The 22,865-nt window shown below is 35.9% G+C and overlaps 1 protein-coding gene across 3 annotated transcripts in view; it reads right to left on the reverse strand.

Moving 5' to 3' along the window:
- Positions 1-1,971: 1,971 nt before the first annotated feature.
- The window catches only part of LOC109090821 (C-Jun-amino-terminal kinase-interacting protein 4-like), a 43,561-nt gene continuing 22,667 nt past the window's right edge, over positions 1,972-22,865 (reverse strand). For 2 of the 3 annotated variants that reach the window (XM_042767073.1, XM_042767074.1), the window contains 22 exons: positions 22,838-22,865; positions 21,644-21,796; positions 21,473-21,524; positions 20,234-20,364; positions 18,309-18,365; positions 17,813-17,815; positions 16,253-16,429; positions 13,987-14,116; positions 13,767-13,859; positions 13,525-13,698; positions 10,842-11,013; positions 10,570-10,761; positions 10,276-10,453; positions 7,189-7,311; positions 5,862-5,942; positions 5,717-5,784; positions 5,481-5,629; positions 4,381-4,552; positions 4,194-4,307; positions 3,931-4,113; positions 2,406-2,489; positions 1,972-2,330 (listed from right to left, as the gene is read on the reverse strand). The exon at positions 22,838-22,865 is cut by the window's right edge and continues 30 nt beyond it. In XM_042767073.1, the coding sequence (XP_042623007.1) occupies positions 2,212-2,330; positions 2,406-2,489; positions 3,931-4,113; positions 4,194-4,307; positions 4,381-4,552; positions 5,481-5,629; positions 5,717-5,784; positions 5,862-5,942; positions 7,189-7,311; positions 10,276-10,453; positions 10,570-10,761; positions 10,842-11,013; positions 13,525-13,698; positions 13,767-13,859; positions 13,987-14,116; positions 16,253-16,429; positions 17,813-17,815; positions 18,309-18,365; positions 20,234-20,364; positions 21,473-21,524; positions 21,644-21,796; positions 22,838-22,865 (2,633 nt within the window). In that variant the 3' untranslated portion in view covers positions 1,972-2,211. The remainder of the gene's footprint in view (positions 2,331-2,405; positions 2,490-3,930; positions 4,114-4,193; positions 4,308-4,380; positions 4,553-5,480; positions 5,630-5,716; positions 5,785-5,861; positions 5,943-7,188; positions 7,312-10,275; positions 10,454-10,569; positions 10,762-10,841; positions 11,014-13,524; positions 13,699-13,766; positions 13,860-13,986; positions 14,117-16,252; positions 16,430-17,812; positions 17,816-18,308; positions 18,366-20,233; positions 20,365-21,472; positions 21,525-21,643; positions 21,797-22,837) is intronic. The other variant, XM_042767075.1, reaches the window with a different exon arrangement.

Here is a 22,865-nt window from a genome sequence, read left to right on the forward strand (position 1 = left end):
CAGCTGGATGGGTTACATAAGCAGCATGAATGTTTGATGAGCTCCACACGTGTCACCTGACCAGAAGAGCTCCTCACTGTGTGGGCTGCAGTGATTTCTGCTGGGGAGACAGACATGAGAGAGACTCAGTGCATGTGAGGCATCTCAGAAGTGCTCAAGGTTCAGATCAGAGCTCCCCTCATGGTTACTGAATGTCTGTGTGCTGATTCAGAAGTTCAGTAATGTGTTGTGTCAGAACATGTGCTGCATGCACCAGCGGCAGCCAATCACAGGAGGGGGAGGATACTGCGTGCACCAGCGGCAGCCAATCACAGGAGGGGGAGGATACTGCATGCACCAGCGGCAGCCAATCACAGGAGGGGGAGGAGCAGCTCCTTCACTGAATGTCTCTTCTATGGCAGGAATGAAGTGGCATGCTGCTGCTCTCCTGTGGCCAGATCTACAACATCAGATATATGCATACTAAAATGTATTTAGACATTTTAGGCAAGAAACCATTTACTTCCATAACATGTCTTCTTTCAGACTAGTGGAAATGAAAACCTCCGAAAGTGTTCTCTCTTTGCATCCGTAGAATACACATCTTTCAGAAATCTCCTATAGTTTTACTCCTGTCTATATTCTTGTCTAAGTGTTTTTGAGGGGTTTGTTCATATATCACTGGTTTATATAACAGTTTATTACAAAACAAATGGTGAGAATGTATTTATGATGTGATAAAAATCAATTCTCTAAAAATCTTTTAATATGTCAATAAACTGATGTTCAGATTTCTTTTCTGGAAATATATGCAAATTAGTGCATGTTTAATTAGATAATGCATCATTTGCATATTTAAAATATTTTATGGCTTTATTTTATGGTGTCCGTTACATGTATTCACTACAGTGATGACAATAAATTAAGCATAATTACATGCAATCTATCCTAAATCAAACCCTCATCCTAATGGTTATGAATCAGTTTCGGATGAATCAGTTGAGTGAATGATTCAAATGGTTCGTTCGTTCGTTCAAAAACAAACTGTTAAAGCAAAGCAAAACATCCTCAAATAAATCTTAGTTTACATTAAACAGTCTGTTCATTGCAAATCATTTAATGTAGAGATCTACTTTAGAACGTCTGCTTGGCTTTATTAACAATTAGTTTGTTTTTTGGTTGCTTCCCAGAAAGAGACCAACTTCATGTACATTTTATCATTAAAAGAGTGCATTTGAAAATAGTCTTGTAAAATTGCTTGTGATAATAACAACAGCAAAAACACAACATGTTCCCCAAAAACTGAGTTTAATAGATTAATAAAAAGTATAAGGCTAAGATGATTCAGGAGGAGATGAAGATACTGAAGAGATGACAGTCTAACAGAGGATACTGGGTGATGTCCACGCCATTCTTACAGACAGGAAGTGCACAAACCTGGAGGATTATGGGACGGTGCACTCCTCCGGTCCACAAAATGCTGGCATAACACACTCATCTAAACACAACACACACACACACTCACTCACTGTCCTTTAAAAATAGTGCATAGTGATTTTTTTTTTACATTTCTGTAGTCCGTTATTTTGATCCACAATCAATCAATCAATCAATCAATCAATCAATCAATCAATCAATCAGATTTACATCATCAAAAACTCAAATCCAAGCAGTCTACATTTCATATACATATCTGTATTTCATATATATTTATATTCAATGTACAAAGTTACATTCCGAACAGCAAAGGCTCGCTCATAGAAATAAATACCGCTAAGGAAGTTGTCTCTGCAGCTCGGCGTGAAAGCGTCACACACTAGAGTCTAAAAGACGTGTACAAAAGAGTCATAAAAATATGCGTTTGTCTCGACGCGCTATTTCCTGCGAAACCTGCTCTAGTGTTAAAAAAGAGGCGAAAGAGCAAAACGTGACGTGGATCTGCGTGACACAAAGTGATCCATCAGTGAAGATATGAAATTATTTCCTCTGTCCTTTGGTAACCGTGCGACATTCATATGAAAAAAGTGGATGATTTATCTGGAAGGATTGAAAGAGCGCTTATCAGTGAAAACATCCCACAAACAAACACAAAAGCTCTTCTAGTTAAGTGCTTTCACCCAAAAATACAGAATCGCCCTTTATTTGCCATCTGTTCTGCTAAAGGAAGCACTTGCCGAAGATGACGGGCAAAAGCAGAGTTCATAAGAGCACGACTGCTGGAGGTCCGAAGCGTCACTCGTCTCCGGTCATGACCTGCCACACGATGAGGTGGCTGCGCTCAGCTTTGGCCAGGAGGGGCTGCAGGGTGAGGGTGGGCTCGTCCATGTTTTCTGCGTCTCCTCCTTCATCTCCTGTGAAGGACGAGAGGCGCGTGAGTGATCAGCTGCTTCTAACAGGAGCGAGGCTCCGGGACACGTCTCACTCACCCATCCTGAAGTCAATGTAGCCCTCTCCTCCGCTCACGACCAGCACAGACTTCACCAGCTCCGGAGAATCAGACGCCTCCACTCCTGCAACACACAACAACACCACAGACGTTTATGTTTAACACAGGCTTCACGATTCTCAGTTTTGGGTCAAACTTTTAAACATTTGTGTCTTGATTTGTTCTAACCTTATTAAATGCATGCATCATCTTTTATGTCTGATTCTCACATTTGATCAATAGTTCTATTAGAATAAGACACCGTGGCTCTGTTATTAACTAAATCCGTCTTCAGATTAATTGAACTGTTCATGTTTTATGCCTACATTTGATTGCTACAGTTATGGATAATAAATTTGTATTAAATCATAAATCCATAAAAAAAAAATAATAATAATAATTTCTTAGGGCACTATTATTGTAGAAAATGTAATAAATGGTAAATTTAGTTTTATGAATTGACTTGATTAGATATGATTTTAGACTACTCAAATAAAAAACAGAAAAAACAAAATTTGGAGAAAAAAAACTAATAATAATAATAATAAAATGGATTTTATAGGGCCCTTAAATATTTAGGATCTGCATAAATAAACAAATGAATAAATAAATGACTTGCTAAAATAAATACAATTAATTTTTATTTTGTGTTATGTTTTCTCACTTTATTTATAATTATTTTCTTTATCTATTTTTAACTGTATTTTTTATTCTTTCATTTATATGCTCATGTATTTTTATACTTATTTATCCTCATGTGTAATTTGTCAAATTTCTTATTAATGATTAAACTGTTAAAAGTATTACGAATTCAATTAATTAGACAAGCTCTATGATTACTAACATTTATCTGAAATGGGAAAAATATAACGGGGAAAAACTAAAACTGCAACTAGAAAAAAATGAAAAAGTTACATTTTATTTTTTTTTTTTAAATTGTATACATTTCATGATTTCGATAAATTAAGACATGCTTTTTGGTTTCTTAATTAAAAAGACAAAACATGTCTCTACTCCTCTCGATTGTACTTGACCACATGCCTGTTGACTATTTTTAAATCTGTTGTGAACAAATATTTGAAAAGCTGTTAAAAAATAAATTATAAAGCGGAGAGTTCCGCTCTTTGATTCTGATTGGCTGAGCCACGTTTGAAGCTGTTATAAATTACTCTACAAAGTAACAAACACCTTTGTTTACTTCTGTGTGTTGCTCGGCAACCGCTTTGTTGCAACCACAACTGTTTCTGAGGAACTTCATTGTTTGGTGGAAGAATGCTGTTTTTATTAATATCATACACTTTATTTGCTCTGTTTTATTTTGTGAAACCTTACTACAGTATGTACTGTATATGGAATAACCGTTTTATAAAAGCAATAAGCCCTGTGAAGCCGCTTCGTGTCGTGCCTAATAACACTGTTATAAATCCACTGTAAACCACGGCTTCTTGCTTTAAATAAAATAAATAGAATCCAGAAAAATACATCAGAAAATGGGGAAGAAATAAAATGTAGTTCACATGCTCTACCTGGGACTGCGGTGAAGAACTTGACGGCGTCTCTGTGTCCGTGGAAGCACAGCTGGGCGTGAGCCATGGAGCAGAAGGGCACAGAGGTTCCCGCCGTGACTTTATCTCCGCTCTCATCACTGTAGACACGGACCGCTCCGCCTGGACGATCTGACCCCGCCGCCACCGCTGTGTCATTACTCTCTGTTGTTGGAGTGCAAAACAACATTACATATAATCACATTCCCACCAATCACGTGATCAGAAGCAGACGGCTGACGCACTCTCAGAGACAGGGATGGAGACGATGACGCCGTTCCCGGTTCCCACCCACAGACGGCTGCAGGAGACCATCAGAGCGGTGATCCGCACGAAAGAGAAGCCCAGCTTCCCGGTGCCTGAGACACACACAGCATCAGTCAGCATCAGTCAGACTCTGAGCCTGCGCTCCTGCAGCGCTGCGTCGCTCACCCAGCATCTTGCTGACGTACGGCTCGATGTCCACGTCCTGCAGGTGCTGCTGTGTGTGAGCGTGGAACAGTCTGAGGGTGGAGTCCAGACGGATGGACACCCAGATCCCATCACCGTCCCACGCCAGCTGCCTCACCTGACTCTCCTTACGCGGGTGAGCGTCGAAGGACTTCTGCACGCGAGGAACGGCGCAGTAAAGAAATGAGGAAATCATGAGCACAGCAAGAGTCTGACTTAAAAAAAAAAACAGAAGCGGCAGCGATATGATAAATCCATCAATGTTATTTAAATAATAAATGTATAACATAGTAATTTAAAATAAGAAATACTATTAAAATTAAATTTAAAATGTAACATTATTCAAATTAAATTAAATTTATTAGAATTTTTAAAGCTGTGACAAATTTAACAGCATCATGAAACATCTTTCAATAATAATGATTAACATACATTTCTGTTCAAAAGTAATTTTTAAAATTACTTTTAATATTAACTGTATTAGTAAATAATTTGGAGATCAAGTCCAGAGAAGAGAAACGAAAAATAATTATTTAATAGTTTTTTTTTTTTTTTTTTTTTATTAAATATGCATTAGCATTTAAGTTTTTGGGGTGTGCAAGATTTTCAAAATGTTTCTGAAAGAGTCTCTTCTACTCAGCAAGGCTGCATTTATTTGATGAAAAATACAGTAAAAATAGTGAAATATTATTCAAATTTAAAATAACTGTTTTTTTTTTTTATATTTTTTTATGTTTATTTTGTTTGTGTGTTTTTGTTCTGTAATTTTGAGAATAATTTATAATTTTTTAATTGTCACATGATCTTCAGAAATCATTCTAATATGATGATTTGCTGCTCAAGAGACATTTCTGATTATTATCAATGTTGAAAACACTTAATATTTTTGTGGAAACTGATGCATTTTATTTTTCAGGTTCATAGATGTATAGAAAGTTCAAAAGAACAGCGTTTATTTGAAACAGAAATCTTTTATAACATTATAAATGTGAACAAATAAATAAAAGTATTATTTATTTATTTATTTTTTTAAATGGTATTGTATCTTCGAGATACATCACCTCAGAGTGCTGAAGTCATACCTCGATCTTCATGGCTTTGGGTTGCACCACAAAGATCTTGTTCCTGTATCCGCACCAGACCTTGTCGTGCACTACAGTCATGCAGCGGATGGAGTGATGCGGACGGCCCAGATCTAACAGGTGGTAGTTGGTCAGATCCCACTGGCCATCTGTAACACAAACATCCATCATAAAAACAGCTTTTCTTCTGGCACGGTGTGCATTATATATGAAGTCTGCATCCGAGCAGTTCTTACCAACTCCTCTGTGGAAGATAGCAAGCGTGCCATCAGCCAAAGCTACCAGAACACGTCCTTTCACATGACTGCACAGAAGAAGAGAGAGTCATGAGCAACCGCCGCTGAAGGAAGAGCTGTAGTTCATGTAAATGAGTTTCCTTACACAATCCCCAGGACAGAATCCTTTAACTTGATGGAGTGAAGGCACTTCCTCCACTGAGCGACAGATGAATGCACGTATACACTGCAGGAGAGACGCATCAGTGCATGTGAACACTACACGATTCACTAATGAACCAGCTGAACATCACTACAGCTTGAGAGTTTGTTCTACCTAGCAACCACGTCTAGCCGATTAAATGGAATTAAAAGTAGAAAATGCATATGTAATAAAACTCTTAAGATTTAATGAAGAATAAATAGGATAATAAAGGATATAGAGTTTTTTTGGTCTATGATGGTCACAGCCCTAGATGTTATTAATTTCCATGACTTTAAACACATCACCAAATTCCTGATAATTTACAGGTTTTCCGTGACTGTTAGGAAATAGGACTGCATTCAATTTAAACTAATATTTAATTAAAAAAGTGTTTAAAAAAGACCAGGTGAGCTGTGATTGCTTGACAGGCTACACAATTTTGTACAAATTTTGTGATTTTTTATCAATATGGCTATAAAATAATAATTATAATAGTAGTAGTAATAATTTTTGTTGTTGTTGTTATGTTGTCTATTAATAATTATATAAAATTATATAAAATGATAGTAATAATAACATATAAAAAATATACAAAACTAAAATAGTAATAACTTAATATTACTAAATAAAAAGTAAACGATAGATAAAAAAGTAAATAAATATTACTATTAAAATATTTCACTGTAAAATAAAAGACTAAGAAAAATATAATAATAATAATAATAATAATAATAAAGTATATTAAAATATTTCACTGTAAAATAAACAATTACTAAAAAACAAAAAATATTAGTATGAAAATATTTCTCTAAAATAAAAATATACTTTAAATATAATAATAATAATAATAATGTAATATTACTAAAAAAAGTAAACAATTACTAAAACAAAAGAAATATTACTATGAAAATATTTCTCTGTAAAATAAAAAATACTTTAAATATAATAATAATAATAATAATAATAATAATAATAATAATAATAATAATAATAACAACAACAATAATGTAATATTACTAAATAAAAAAGTAAACAATTACTATAAAAAAAAATATATATTTTTATGTGAATATTTTTCTGTGTAATATAAAAGAGAAATATTATTTTATTTTTTATTATTTTTTTGTGTATTTTTAATATTATTATTTTTTTTGTATATATTGTTTTTAATTTTAAACCATCACATTTTTATTTCCATGCAAAACCACCGGGAGCCCTTAAAGCTTCTCTTTCTGTGCTGAGTGTGTGTGACGCGAACGCTCCGAGACACACGGGGTGTGCCGCTCACCAGCCGTTCTGAGCCCCGAGCCACATTGTAGGCAGAACGCTGCTCATCTTACAGGCTTCCTCTCTCACGAGATCCTGCTGCTCGGGCATCGAGCTGACGCCGTCCTTCACCAGATCACACTCCCTGCAGAGCACACACACACCTCATCTGACCCTCTCAGACTGACACAAAAAAGTTCCCATGACTAAGATGAGACGATGACGAGACGACAATAAGCTAGGGCTGGACAATATATCGAACGATATGATCATGTTCCATGATTAGCGGTAAATCCCCATCACCTGCTTTCAAATGGAGCTGCAGACTGTCCACAGAGCCGTAGTTCACTGACAAGCTACGCTATATCGAGTTCATTATCAAAGGCGATTCATCTTCAATAATGAGCTCGATATAGCGTAGCTTCTCAGTGAACTACGGCTCTGTGTATTAACTGCAGCTCCATTTGAAAGCAGGTGATGGGGAATTTTACCGCCTAATCAATGGAACCAGATTTACTGACGAGATGCGCATGATCATACCGTTCGATATATTGTCCAGCCCTACAATAAGCTCAATAAACCATAACTGTGACTATATCAACATCAAAAAAAAAAAATATATATATATACATATATATATAATAATAATAATAATAATAATAATCTAATAATACTATTTCTATATATATATAGGATATATATATATATAAAAGTGTCCATAGCAGGGCATTTTGACCCGGCCAAAGGAATGAATTTGGAATGTCTGAAAAACAACTGCATTTTTATTTATTAGATTTTTTTTTTTTTTACTAAACAAAATCGGACACACAATCCAGAAGAAGATGCATACCCACACAAAGAGCGAGACTGGCAGAATGTTCCCAATGAAAAAAAACTGGCAATTTTTACTTTATTAATTTTTTTTTTTTTTACTATACAAATCGAAAAATATTTAAACTTAAAAAAAAATTAAATAAACAAACAAATAATATAAAAAACTAAATAAAAAAAAAAATAATAATAATAACAACACATAATGTAATATTACTACATAAAAAAGTAAACAATTACTAAAAACAAAATAAATATTACTATGAAAATATTTCACTGTAAAATAAAAAAGAAAAATAATATTATCATTAATAATAATTTTCTGTCAATTTACAATACTAATATTTATTGTATATATTGTTTTTAATTTTAAACCATCACATTTTTATTTCCATGCAAAACCACCGGGGCCCTTGAAGCTTCCTCTTTCTGTGCGGAGGGTGGTGTGAACGCGGAGCCATCCGAGAACAACGGGGTATGTGCCGCTCACACAGCCCGCTCCCCCCTGAGTCCCGCGAGCCACATTGTAGGCAAACGCTGCTCGATCTTACAGGCTTTTCCCTCCTCACAGATCCTTGGCTGCTCGGCACCTTATCCTCGCATCGAGCTGACGCCGTGTCCTTTCACCAGATCACACTCCCTGCAGAGCACACACACACCTCATCTACCCCTCTCAGACTGACACAAAAAAGTTTCCCATGACTAAGATGATGACATGACGACGACGACAATAACTAGTGCTGGGACAATATTCGAACGATATGACCATGTGCATCTCGGCTCGTCAGTAAAGCCCGTTCCATGATTAGCGGTAAATCCCCATCACCTGCTTTCAAATGGAAGCTGCAAGTTAATACACAGAGCCGTAGTTCACCTGCCAGCTACGCTCCTAATCGAGTTCATTATCAAAGGCAATTCATCTTCAAAAATATCTTCAATGAGCTCGATATAGCGTAGCTTCTCAGTGAACTTACGGCTCTGGTATTACTGCAGCTCCTTTTGAAAGCTGTGATGGGGATTTACCGCTAATCATGGAACCAGATTTACCTGACGAGAATCGGCGCATAGATCATACCGTTCGTATATTGTCCAGCCGCTACAATACAGCTCAATAAACCATAACTGATGACTATATCAACATCAAAAAAAAAACAAATATATATATTACATATATATAATAATAATAATAATAATAATACTAAATAATAATAATATATATTATATATATATATATATATATATAGATATATAATAACAGTGTCCATAGCAGTCCATTTTGTAGAAGATTTTGACCCGGCCAAAGGAATGAATGGAATGTCTGAAAAAAAAAAACAGCATTTTTATTTATTAGATTTTTTTTTTTTAATATATGAAATATTACAGAGAAGATGCATACCAAGAGATGGGGCTGAGGATTGTGAACAATGCACAAAAACTTACATACCCACACACAACGCCGCACACACACACACACACACACTCCCATTGAAACACATTATAGCATATACGATGTTTCTGCTGGGAAATGACTGTTATTTTGATTTTATTATTAATCATAATATATATATTTGAAAGCCTTGAGATATATCTGAAAGCTTAATGAAGCCTCAAGTTGGTGTAGTTTTAAAGATTTCACTTGTTTGGCTCCTTTAAGAATCTAATGGGGGGTGTATAGTAGCATGTAGTTGTATTTGATGTTAAAATGATAAAATTTTATTTTATTTTTTTTTTAAGTGGGTTATGTCCTGATGGATCTTCACGTTTAAAGTATAAACAGACAGAAAATGTGTCTTTCTTTGTTTGTTTGTTTTTTTTGTGAAAATATTTATTAAAATATGCTCATTTTCATAAAAATATACAGAATTTAATGTGAATAAAATAAAATAAAATAAAATAAAATAAAATAAAATAAAATAAAATAAAATAAAATAAAACAAAATAAAATAAAACAAACATATCTGAAAATAAATAAAATAAAATAAAATAAAATAAAATAAAATAAAATAAAATAAAAATTGGTGTAATTTTTATCCTTCGGGTCATTCTGAGCTGCGAGGGACACTATTGTTATAGGTTCAGGAGGGACGGAGGAGGGTTAACTATTAAACAGCATGATGAAAACGTGACAAAAGGTTTTCATTTACTGAAACTGGACTAAAATGCTCAGACATTTTATGCAAACAAACTAAATCAGTACAAGCTTGACTAAATACAATAACAACTGAAAAGCACATTGGGTACCAGGACTAAGACTAAGTGAGCTCTGAGTGGCACAGACCTCTGCGTGTAGCTGGATGCCGTGTCTCTCTTCTGAACCCCCAGCGGGTCGGTGAACACGTGTTGTAGGTGTAGGTTGAGGGTTTCATCCGCAGGCGTGTTGCTGCTGCTCTCCGTGGCCTCCAGAGCTTCTTCTGCTGCGGTCACTCCGTCCTGACGCTGCTGCAGCAAACCCTCGTCTGCAGAGAGATTTCACAGCTGCTTTACACCTTCCACACTGATCAGGAGGAAATAACACCTTAATGTTTAAAATTCATCAGTGAAGTGGTCCAGCGCCGAGGTCTGTTAGTGTTACCGGTGTCTGAGGACTCGACGGAGTTGTTGCAGACGGTTTGAGGGACGGCCACGAGTCCTTCTGCAGAGCAGCCCATGACAGCGATGCCCTCCAGACCTCCGTCAGAGCCTCTACTGCTGACTCCAGAAGCCCCTTCGGCCTCAGCGTGTGCGCGCAGCTCCTCTCCCGCAGGATAGTCTGTTTCACAAGCACCTGACACAAACACACACAGAACCCGTCAAACACAAGGCGCTGGAGGAGATGATGAATGAGGCCTCGGTGTGCTGTCTGACCGGGGACGCTGGCGATGCACAGCACGTGAGAGTTACAGACGAAGAAGCTCTCCAGGACGTCTGCGGGCTGGTTGGCGTCGATGACGATGACTTTAGAGGAAGTGTGTGTGGTGGTGCAGATCCAGACCAGACTGGAGAGTTCATCCTGGTGCCGCAGCTCCTTCTGCTGCTCCTGCACACACACACACACACACACACACACACACACAACAGACGCACACACACGGGTCCACACCGGAGACCCACACACACACACACACACACACACACACACACACACACACACACAGTCAGATCATCGACACACACACACACACACACACACACACACACACACACACACCCACGCACGCACCGCAGACTCTTGCCACACACACACTACAGACACAACACAACACAACACACACACGCGCACACACAGACACACACACCACACACACACCACCACACACCACACACACACACAACACACACACACAACGCCCACAGACTCACCACACACACCCTGAGACACACACACACTCACGCACTGCAAAACCCCACACACAACACACACACACACAACACACCCACACAGACAGCACGCACACCACACACCGGTGGTGATGACAACACCCACACACACACACACACACACACACAAAACTCCCCCCCACACACACACCCCACACACACACACACACACTCACACAACGGCAGACCCCACACACACATCCCCAGAACACAACACCCCCACACAACACACAAAAAAGAAACACACAAACACACACCCACACACACACACACACACAAACACACACACGCTCCAAAACACTCACACAACACACCACACACACTCACCTCACACACACACCACACACACACACACACCCCAAACACCCAAAACACACACCCACCTACACACACACACAAAAACGCAACTGCAAATCAGACACACACAACCACAGACAGACACACATCACACATCCCCACACACCTCCCACACACAGACAACACACACGCACACACCCACCCAAACACACACCACACACACACACACAAACGACAAAACACACAACACCCCCACAACACACACGCACACACCCACCACACACACTCCCACAAAACACCAAACACACAAAAAACACTCTCACACACACAGACACCACACCACACCCACACCACACACACCACACTGCACACGACACACACCCCACACACACACACACACACCACCACACACAGCACACACACACACACACACACAGACCAAAACACCCACACACACACACACGCACACACACCACACACACACTCACACACCAACACACAGACACACACACTGCAAGACACGCACGCACGGACACGCACACGCAGTCACATACAGACACACACTCTTACTCTCACACGTGCTCACACACATACACACATGCAAGACACGCACGCACTCACACATACACACACATTCAACACACGACGATACACACACACACACACACACACCATATACACACATACACACACTACAGGACATCCATCACAACACATACACACACACACGGATACACACACACACACACACACCACACACACACACACACACACACACATCTCACACCACACACACAGACATACGCACACCACACGAACACAGGATACACACCTCGCACACACACATACACACACACACATCACGCAATCCACACAACAACCACACACACAACACACCACACACACACGACAGACTCACACACACACACGTATACACACGCTCACACACGGCACACACACACAGCACACCACACACACATCATGTCACACACATACACACACATACACACCCACACAGACACACACAGACACACACAGACACACACACACAGTACATTAAGACAATTGTTTTAGTACAAGTTTTCTAAAATGTCATGTTAAAATATGCTTATTAGTTATTTATTTATTTTTTATTATTATTATAAATAAAAAAACAGCCAAAATAATTACTAATTAATTATTTGTATTTTTTTATTTGCATATACATTTCCAGAACATAAATCTGAATATAGGAAAAACATGCATATTTAATAAACATTTTTATATTTTTTATGATTTTAAAAATATATACATTTTAATTACTTCTTAATAAAAATAAAAAATACACAATAATTACAAATTAATTATTTGTATTTTTTTTTTGCTGGACATAAACAATTTACATTTATATTTAATAAATATTTTTATATATTTAATTACTATTTTTATATATTTTTAATAAATATAATTTTAAATAAATTCTAAATACTCATATTAGAGTTACATTATTATTATTTTTTTTTTTTTTTTTTACAGGCAGGACTTTGCTTATACATTTCCAAAAAACAATTCTAAACATGCACATTTTGCTTATTATTTACATTAAGACAATTTTTTTTTTTTTCCAGATACATTTCCAGAACAGAAATCTGAACACTGGATACATTTAAAAAAAAAATTGAATTTGAATTAAGAATTTAAATTTTGTTGAAATTGTAAGTGATGCTAAAGTGCAGAAAAAAACTTTTTCAGAAAGATTGTAATTTAAAACTGAAGTGTATTTTGGATGTTTGCTTTCCACAACTGCATGAAAAGCCAGTGGTTCTGCCAGTAGAAAACCAGTTCCTTCTTCACCAGATGAAGGTTTTGCGTGTGATTTTTTGGAGCTCCTGACCTTGAGTTCCTGCTCCAGGCGCTCCAGACTGCTCCGAGATCCTCTCTTCTTCCTGGGGCCCATGGGGCCACTCTCTCCTCCAGACACGTCTTTATAGAACACGCTCGCTCCCACGATGGAGCCTCCGTCTCGAGTCTTTCCACCCGACAGATTGACTCCTGCAGCGCACCACAGCTACACACACAGACGTGTCACACCACGACACCGACGGAGCTCGAGACTCACTCACAGAACACGCTCACCTTCATGGAAGCATCTCTCTCATCTAGCGGTCGCAGGTAGACGGGCACGGGCAGGTTCTTGATTTTACTATCCCCTTGTCCACTATTTGCAACCTTTGAAACAGAATAAGACGGCTTTAACAAAATCCTTCTAGCAGACCATCAGGAATAAAAACAACTGTTAATGTATATATGAACAGGTGATCTCTGCTTTCTCTGTTACACGCGTCAGAGCCGTTACCTTGTATTTTGGAGGTAAACTCCATCCGTACGCCTGCATGCGGCCGTCCTCTTTCTGCACGTGAGCCTTCACCTGTCTGTACTGAGCTCTCTTCTGCTCTCTGCGTGACACTACACTCTCCACCTCAGCCCTGCGTCACAAACACACCACGCACAGAACACTGATTTACCCCCATTCAAGAACACTATTTGATAATAATGATAAGAATAATAATTATTATTACTATTATTGTTGTTGTTGTTGTTTTTATTGTTATTAATGCTGTTATTATTATTTAAAATAAATATAATATAATATAAAATAAAATAAAAAAATAATATAATAAAAAAAATAAATAAAGAACTACAACTGACAATAAAACTATTGTAATGTAAAATAATCACTTTTTTTTTACCATTTTTGTAAATAATTTATTTTAAATAATTTTTATATACATTGTAAGCACTAAACAAATTCAAATGATTGCTTTTAGTTTTTTTTATTAATTTTTAACAATATTTATTTTATTACTGAAATTCTAAACATTAAACAAATAAAATATAACACTGTTGAAATAATGCTATTGTACTTTTTTTTTATTTATGAGTATTATATATATATATCTATATATATATATATATCGTAGTATTAACAGTCTATCTATATGATTATATTAAATTAAGATTTATATATATATAATATCGATTATTTTGTTTATTCAAAATATTTGTATTTTAATTCATTTTTTTCTAAAGTAGATAAAATAAATACTATTTACTAAAAAAATAATATAAATTATTATTATTAAGTATAATTGCATTTTTTAAAGAACAACATAAATGAACAAAATATTAGTATTTATGGCTCCTTTTATACTTTTGATTGTAAAACTATAGAACTCTTATTTTTTGCACAAGCGAAGCTTAAAGCTTTTCCTTTTTGCTTTATCCTAACGAGTCTGAGACAATTTGGGGGAGCTGCGGTGTGCAGAGAGATGGGTGTGTGTTTTGATTTGGACCCGGCTAAGAATGCACGCTAAAGCAGGGTTTTTCTTCTTCTCCTCTGTCCGAATGCAGCTCATGTGGGTCAGACTTCAATCGTAGAACACTGGGGATCACAGAGGCCGCAGAGGCGTCTGTATGATAGGACACTCCTCCTCACTGAGGAATCGAAGGCTCTGGATCTGTCCCCTCGGCAGCTGAGCGAGAGCGCTTGCTCCCTCTTCTTCACCGAGGGTAACCACGTGTGAGCTGGCGCGCTGTACTTCATGTTAACCGGTGCGTCTGGTTTCTTGGCTGCGGTGCTTATGAAGAGCGGAAGAAGCCTGCTGAAACTGAGGGACGTGGGGAGAGGGACCACACCCAGATACTCATGTGCGGACAAGCAGCAGCAGTTTAGGAGGTCAAAGGTTAACTCCCCCGTTATTATTATATATTATATTTTTATTTTTTATATTTTATATTTTATATCATCATTTTTTTAATTTATATATTTTATTTAATTTTATTATTTTTTTATATAATATTTTATTATGTTTTAATATGATTAATGTGTTTATTTATATTATTTTTTATATATTTTTTAACCATTTTTTTATTATATATTATTAGTTTTATTTGGTGTTATATTATTTATATATATATATTATAATAATTTTTTTAAAAATTTATTTTATTACTGAAATTCTAAACATTAAACAATTTATAAATATAATAACATTTTTGTGAAATAATGCTATTGTACTATAAAATTATTTATTATATATATATTATATATATATATATATATGATATATATTATATTAAAAGTCATTATTATTATTATATTAAATTAATATTTATTATATCTATAATATCTATTATTGTTTATTCAGAATATTTGTATTTTATCATTTTTTTCTAAATTAAATAAAATAATACTATTTTACTAAAAAAAATAATAATAAATTATTATTATTAATAGTAATAATTGCATTTTAAAGAACAACAGTAAAATTACAATATTAGTATTTATGGCTCTTTTAATTACTTTTGATTGTAAAACTACAGAACTCTTATTTTGGCACAAAAAGAGTAAATCTTTTCTTTTGCTTATCAACAAGTCTGATGACAAATTTGGGAAGCTGCGGGGTTGCAGAGATGGGGTTTGTGTTTTGATTTTGGACCCGGGCTAAGACGCTAAAGCAGTGTTTTTTCTCCTCTGTCTAATGCAGCTCATGTGGGTCATACTTCAGATCGGAGAACACGGGGATCACAGAGCGCAGAGGCGTCTGATGAGAGACACTCACTCGTCACTGAGGAAGTCGAAGGCTCTGGATCTGTCCCCCGGCAGCTGAGCGAGAGCGCTGCTCCTCTTCTTCACCGAGGGGACCACGTGTGAGCTGGGCGCGTTGTACTTCATGTTAACCGGTGCGTCTGGTTTCTTGGCTGCGGTGCTGGAGGAAGAGCTGAAGAGCCTGCTGAAACTGAGGGACGTGGGGAGAGGGACACACACAGAGACTCATGTGCGGACAAGCAGCAGCAGCAGTTAGAGGTCAAAGGTTAACCGTTATGGGATTGTGGGGTCAGGTCCCAAACATGTGCCAAGCTCTTCACACAGCTCTGCGACAAACCGTCAAGATTTCTAACCCCAGACAGAACATGAAGAACAAGCCTTCCTACACTACACCACTTAACACACTACTGTTCAAGAGCTTTTTGAACAAAATGAACATCTTCATCCATCAAGGATACATCAAAGTGATCAAAAGATTTATAATGTTGCAAAATTTCTATTCATCTGTGAATCCTGAAAAAACTAAAATATTGTGCAGCACAACTGTTTTCAACATTGATAATAATCAGAAATGTTTCTTGAGCAGCAAATCATCATATTAGAATGATTTCTGAAGATCATGTGACACTGAAGACTGGAGTAATGATGCTGAAAATACAGCTGCGCATCACAGAAATAAATTACAGTTTAACAGAGATTCACATAGAAAACAGCTGTTTTACATTAGAATAATATTTCACAATTTTTACTGCTTTTACTGTATTTTCAATCGAATAAATGCAGCCTTGGTGAGACTTTGTTTCAAAAACATTAAAAAAAAACGTATAAATCCCAAACTTTTGAATAGTAGTGTACAGTTGTTTCAGAAAATATAAATTTAGATTAATATATAAAGGGAAATATTATTACTATGATCTAATATTTAGCTTATACTGCACGGTTCTGTTTTTATTTAATGAAATAATCTCAATCCTAAAGGCTTTTAGAAAGATAAATTAACTAAACGTGACCCTGGACCACAAAACCAGTCATAAGGGTAATTTTTTTAAATTTTGAAGCTGAATAAATACTCTCTCCATTGATGTGTGGTTTGTTAGGAGGACAATATTTGTCTGAGATACAACTATTTGAAAATCTGGAATCTGAGGGAGCAAAAAAATCTAAATATTGAGAAAATCATCTTTAAAGTTGTTCAAATGAAGTTCTTAGCAATGCATATTACTAATCAAAAATTAAGTTTTGATATATTTAAGGTAGGAAATTTACTAAATATCTTCATGTAACATGATCTTTTCTTAATATCCTAATGATTTTTGACATAAAAGAGAAATGTATAATTGTGACCCATACAATGTATTGTTGTCTATTGCTACAAATATACCTGTGCTACTTATGACTGCTTCTGTGCTGCAGGGACACAAATGTGACCTGAAACTCCTGAATAAAGCTCTTCCAGATTTGCACTTTATCAAACCACACCAAACAAATCCTTCCACAAACATTCAAAGATCTGAATCTAAACAAACGTCTGAAGATCTATCTGAGAAAGCTCTGCCCCTGCCCCAACACACACCTTCTGCAAACACACAGGACGACATGAAGAGGGTTACAGACAACACAGGAGCACACAAGAGGAGAATTAATGGGTTTAAAACAGATGCAAAACCTTAAATGCCCCCAAATGCAAAACCCAGAGTAGATCAGCGTGACCTGGAAATGGCATTTCAATCCAACAAAACAAGCCCCCCGCAGGCCAAATCCTTAAAAACACACGCAATGCACGCTTGAGCATTAGTTAAGTTTAATGTAGCATAAATTACTGTCATGCTTTTGTTCTATTCCTGTTAAAGCTTTAAAGAAACACCATTCCCATGTCCAAGAACACATTTGTTGGATTCGAGGATCAAACCAAGTTTAAGATTTACTAGGATTTCTAAGATTTACCTACATCCTAGAAGGAAAACAAATAGAAGGGGGATAAAATGAGAGGAGGAAAACACAGTTTCAACGCCAAACCACACAAAGAAATACAACACCGGCTTTGAGGAGAACCAAGAAAGTGTGCTTACAGCTGCCAGATACTGGACTTTTTCTTCTCAGTCAAGGCTGGATTCTCTCTCGACGCTCTGCATTGAACAAAACACACACTCTTTTCAGGAAAAACATGATTTCAGTCACGATCCTCTGTCATGTTGGTTTTATTATTTTGCAACTGTTATTATTCCCATTAAAGCAACTGTATTAAAGTTCTTCAGTCAAGATCAGCGAGTGATTTTAACCTGTTTTGTTGTTTTATTAACATTAAAAAGACAGTTCACCCAAAAATCTCAAGCGGTTTTAAACCTGAATTGATTTCTTTCTTCTGATGAACACTAAAGAAGATATTTTGAAGAATGTGGGAACCAAACAAATCTAAAATAACAATCAAAATATAGGGCTGGGTATTGTTCAAAATCGGTGCCAATTTCGGTTCCTCAGTTTCGATACCGGTTCCTAACGGTTCTTTTTTATATTTTTTTTTTTTGAAATTTTTTTGAATAAGTTTGAAGAAGATTTTAGATCAGAAAAACTTTGGTTTTATTTTTTCAGTTTGACTCATGCTCCTTAGCCAGTGTACAAACGAACAAAAAATGTTTTATAAAGAGCTCATGCTCACCAAAGCTGAATTTATTATAATAAAAATACAGTAAAACTTGTAATATTGTGAAATAGTATTACAATTTAAAATCTTATTTGAATATATTTCGAAATGTAATTTATTCCTGTGATGTCAAAGCTGAATTGTCAAAATCATTACTTCAGTGTCACATGACCCTTCACAGTTCGCTGCTTAATATTTTGGAAATTATGATACATTTTTTTTTTCATGATTCTTTGATGAATAAAAAAAAAAAAAAGAAGAGCATTTATTTAAAAACGAAATATTTTGTAACGTAACACGTTTTAATGTCACCTTTGATAACTTTAATGCATCCTTACTGAAAAATAATTCTGACTAACCAACACATTTTTGAACGGCAGTGTACATTCAGTAGTTATTGTTTATTGCAATATAAACACTGTCAGAGTGATCAACAAGGTATCTCTTCATTTACCAGTCGAAGACGGCTAACTGCCTGCTCTTATGTTTACTCCGCGCACTATACTGCATCGCGCGCTGCTGGCATCGAGCCTGGAGAAATGTACCCACACTTTTGATCGACTTTTCCACATCTTTAAGGTGTTATGTGTGTGTGCTCGCGTCTCATATGAGTATGTGCCTGTTTTTATACAGTCTATGGTATGTGTAGAGTTGTGTAGAGGTGTGTGTAGAGTTTGTGTGTGTGTGAGTGACTTTATGTGTGTTGTTGTGCATGTCATATGTACTTGTTTGAGCACTGATGTTGACGAGTTAACTCCTTAGGTATCGAAATCTGGAACCGAACAACATGTCATTTTTCGATACTCGGTAGTATCGAGGCAATTCGGTCGGTACCTAAAAAGTATCGAACTCGGTACCCAGCCCTATCAAAATATCTTCTTTTCTGTTCAGCACAAGAAAGAAATGAATACAGGTGTGGTGCAACATGAGAGTGAGTAAACAGTGACAGCATAACTTTTCCTTTAATGACAATCGGCAGCATGTTTAGTGCTATTAGACTGCTGTCACTTTAAGACCTACACACATCTGTTTACTTTCACTTTAGACATTACCAGCTGTGTTTATATGTAAACCTCATGTGTTTTGACAGCATTAGCACAATCAGATGCGAAACATACTGCACATTTAACTGCACGCCAATTAAATGTTTAACCAGCAAGGCTTTAAAGCACATGCAATAATAAACTTTTGTGATTGTGAATGAGTGCAACTACTGAGTAACATTTGACGTGAATGTATGCAGCTGACAGAATGTGTGTCGTAGCACATCATCTAGATATTTTAATCAGGCACGATCAAACCTTGTGATATCGCACACCCCTAGCTGTGATGGTTTATAGCTGAGTGGCTGACCGTATCATCTCCGTCCACCTGACGGCCTCCTGCAGCTCCATCAGCCTCTCTTTATACTGGTTCCTCTCCATCAGCACTCGGGCCATCTCCACCCGCGTGAAGCGCTTGCGCTGGGCCGTCGGCACCTCGCTCTGAGGGAGACACGCGTTAGTAAAGAGAAGTGTTTGTGAAGCTGTGCTCAAAGAGACTTAAAGACCCGACTGCAGTTTACTGCCAAAATAAAAGCTTGAAGCAAGTGAAGAGATTAAATCAAACGTACTGTAATGTAAAATAATTAACATACTGTTGAAATATTTATTCTACAGCGCAGTTGCATGACAATAGTAATATATTTATGTCTTTGAAACATTACTTTTATTATTACAGAATCTCAATCTCAGACAGGGTTTCAGTTGATGAGCAAATACTAAAGCTTGAGGGTTTAACTTGCAAGAGAATGCATATTGTATTTTTACTACAGTATATATTTAATTTTACAGTGCAGTTTTGTTAGAATAGTTATATATTTCTGTGTCTTTATTATTATTAGTATTAAATCAAGGGATCATAAAGAATAAGGCATTAATATATGTTTTATAAGTACTCAGTACTCAGTACGTGTTTCAGTTTTTAAGAAGCTTGAGGGTTTAACTCTTTCAAGTAAAAGAAATTAAGTCATAAATATTGTAATTTAACTAGTTTTAAGTAAAATAATTATATGAAAATATTATTATATTATTATGAAAATATTTTTGCAGTTGTATTACAATAGTAAGATATTTCTGTCTTAGAATTATTATTATTATTATTATTATTATTATTAAATCCCAATTTTGCAGAGTTGCAGTTAATAAGAAAAGGTTTGAGGATTTAACTCTTTCAAGTAAAAGAAATTAAGTCATAAGTATTGTAATTTTACTAGTTTTATGTAAAATAATTATATGAAATTATTCTAAAAATATTATTAAAATATTATTTTTGCAGTTGTATTACAATAGTAACATATTTCTGTTTTAAAATAAAAATTATTATTTTTAAATCCCAATTTTCCAGAGTTTCAGTTGATAGGAAAATAAAGTTTGAGGTTTTAACTCTTGCAAGTGAATAAATTAAGTTCTACGTACTGTAAAGTACTATAATTAATATACTTATTATGAAATATTCATTTATTGTTACTATTATTGAATCCCAATACATCTGAAATCTAATCCTAATTCTCACTGTGTCCAGACTCCTGATAGATTTTTAATTCTGGCTTACATCATCGTCCTCTTTGGTCTTCAGTTTGGCGTCCTCCAGCTCGGCTCGGACTCTGTTTGCACACACACACACACACACACACACACACACACACACACACAGAAGCGTGGCTCAGAACAAGCTGCTCTATGTCTGGATCACAGCTCTATGTCACACAGTCTAATGACGCACTTTCTGAGCTCCTCCTCCAGCTCCTTGTTCCTCTCCTCCAGTTTGTCTTTGGCCTGTCTCAGCACCTCCAGCTCGCCCTGAAGAACGTCCTTGTCACACACCAGCTCATCCACACGAGCGATCAGGTCGTTCTTCACCACATTCAGAGCGTTCCTGCAGCAAACACACAACTGCACCTCTCACTAACAGTTGCATTTATGTCTGTGAACAGCACTCAGTATTCAGTCTCAGCTACAGTAAAGTTATGAGAAAAACTGCATGCTGTGAAGCAATACAGACATTAAATATGATTTTTGATATGGTATGGCCTGAATGTAGAAGACAGACAATAAATACACAGAATGTCCAGCGATGTCTGATTTACTCCAGTTCTTTTTAACAAATCATTCAAAGACTCAAACTAATTATTATCAGAGAAAATTTACTTTAATGACTCGTTCACTCACTGAATCGACTGAAAAAAAAATGTCTGAATATGCATATATAGTTTTATTAATAATTAGAATTGAGTTTTAGCATTTTTAGTGGGTTGTTTTCTCTCATATTTTTAGTTTTTGTTTTTTAAAATATGCCTATATAGTTTTTCTTCATATATATAGATTTTTTTTTCATTTTCAGTTTAAAGTTAAATTTTAAACTTTTAGGACATTTTAAGCATTTTGTAATTTTTATTAGTTTTTTTCTAATATTCCTATAGTTTTTCATATTTTGATTTTTTTTTTATATATATATATTTTCTGTATTCATTTAAATGTTACTTTAAGCATTTTGTGTTTTTGTAATTTTTTTTTAACACCTTTATAGTTTTTTATTAATATTTTGAATGCGTTTTTAAATATTTTTTTTTGTTTTCATTTCAATTTTACATTTCTTTTACTGACTCATTCTCTCACTGAATCGAATGAAGTGCCTTTATTACTTTCAGTCACATCAGAACATCAGAACTAAGCATTGTGTGCTTTATATTAAAAATGCAGATCTGTAAGGCTACTTACTTCACACTGGTTTCATACTAGCATTATATTATTCACAAAACAAGATCACTGCAGTCATTTTGACTTTTCAGTGCAGTTGCTTTCACTCAAGCATTGCTGTAACTCCTTCAAAACAGTAGATGGCAGAAGAAGCACTGCACATGGAGTAAACCTGGACTAAATGCAAACCGTCTGGTGTTTTTGCCACATCATGACTTACTTTGTCTCCAGCAGCTGCGTGTTCTCGT

This window comes from Cyprinus carpio, chromosome A12, assembly GCF_018340385.1.
Source record: "Cyprinus carpio isolate SPL01 chromosome A12, ASM1834038v1, whole genome shotgun sequence".
Classification (NCBI taxonomy): domain Eukaryota; kingdom Metazoa; phylum Chordata; class Actinopteri; order Cypriniformes; family Cyprinidae; genus Cyprinus; species Cyprinus carpio.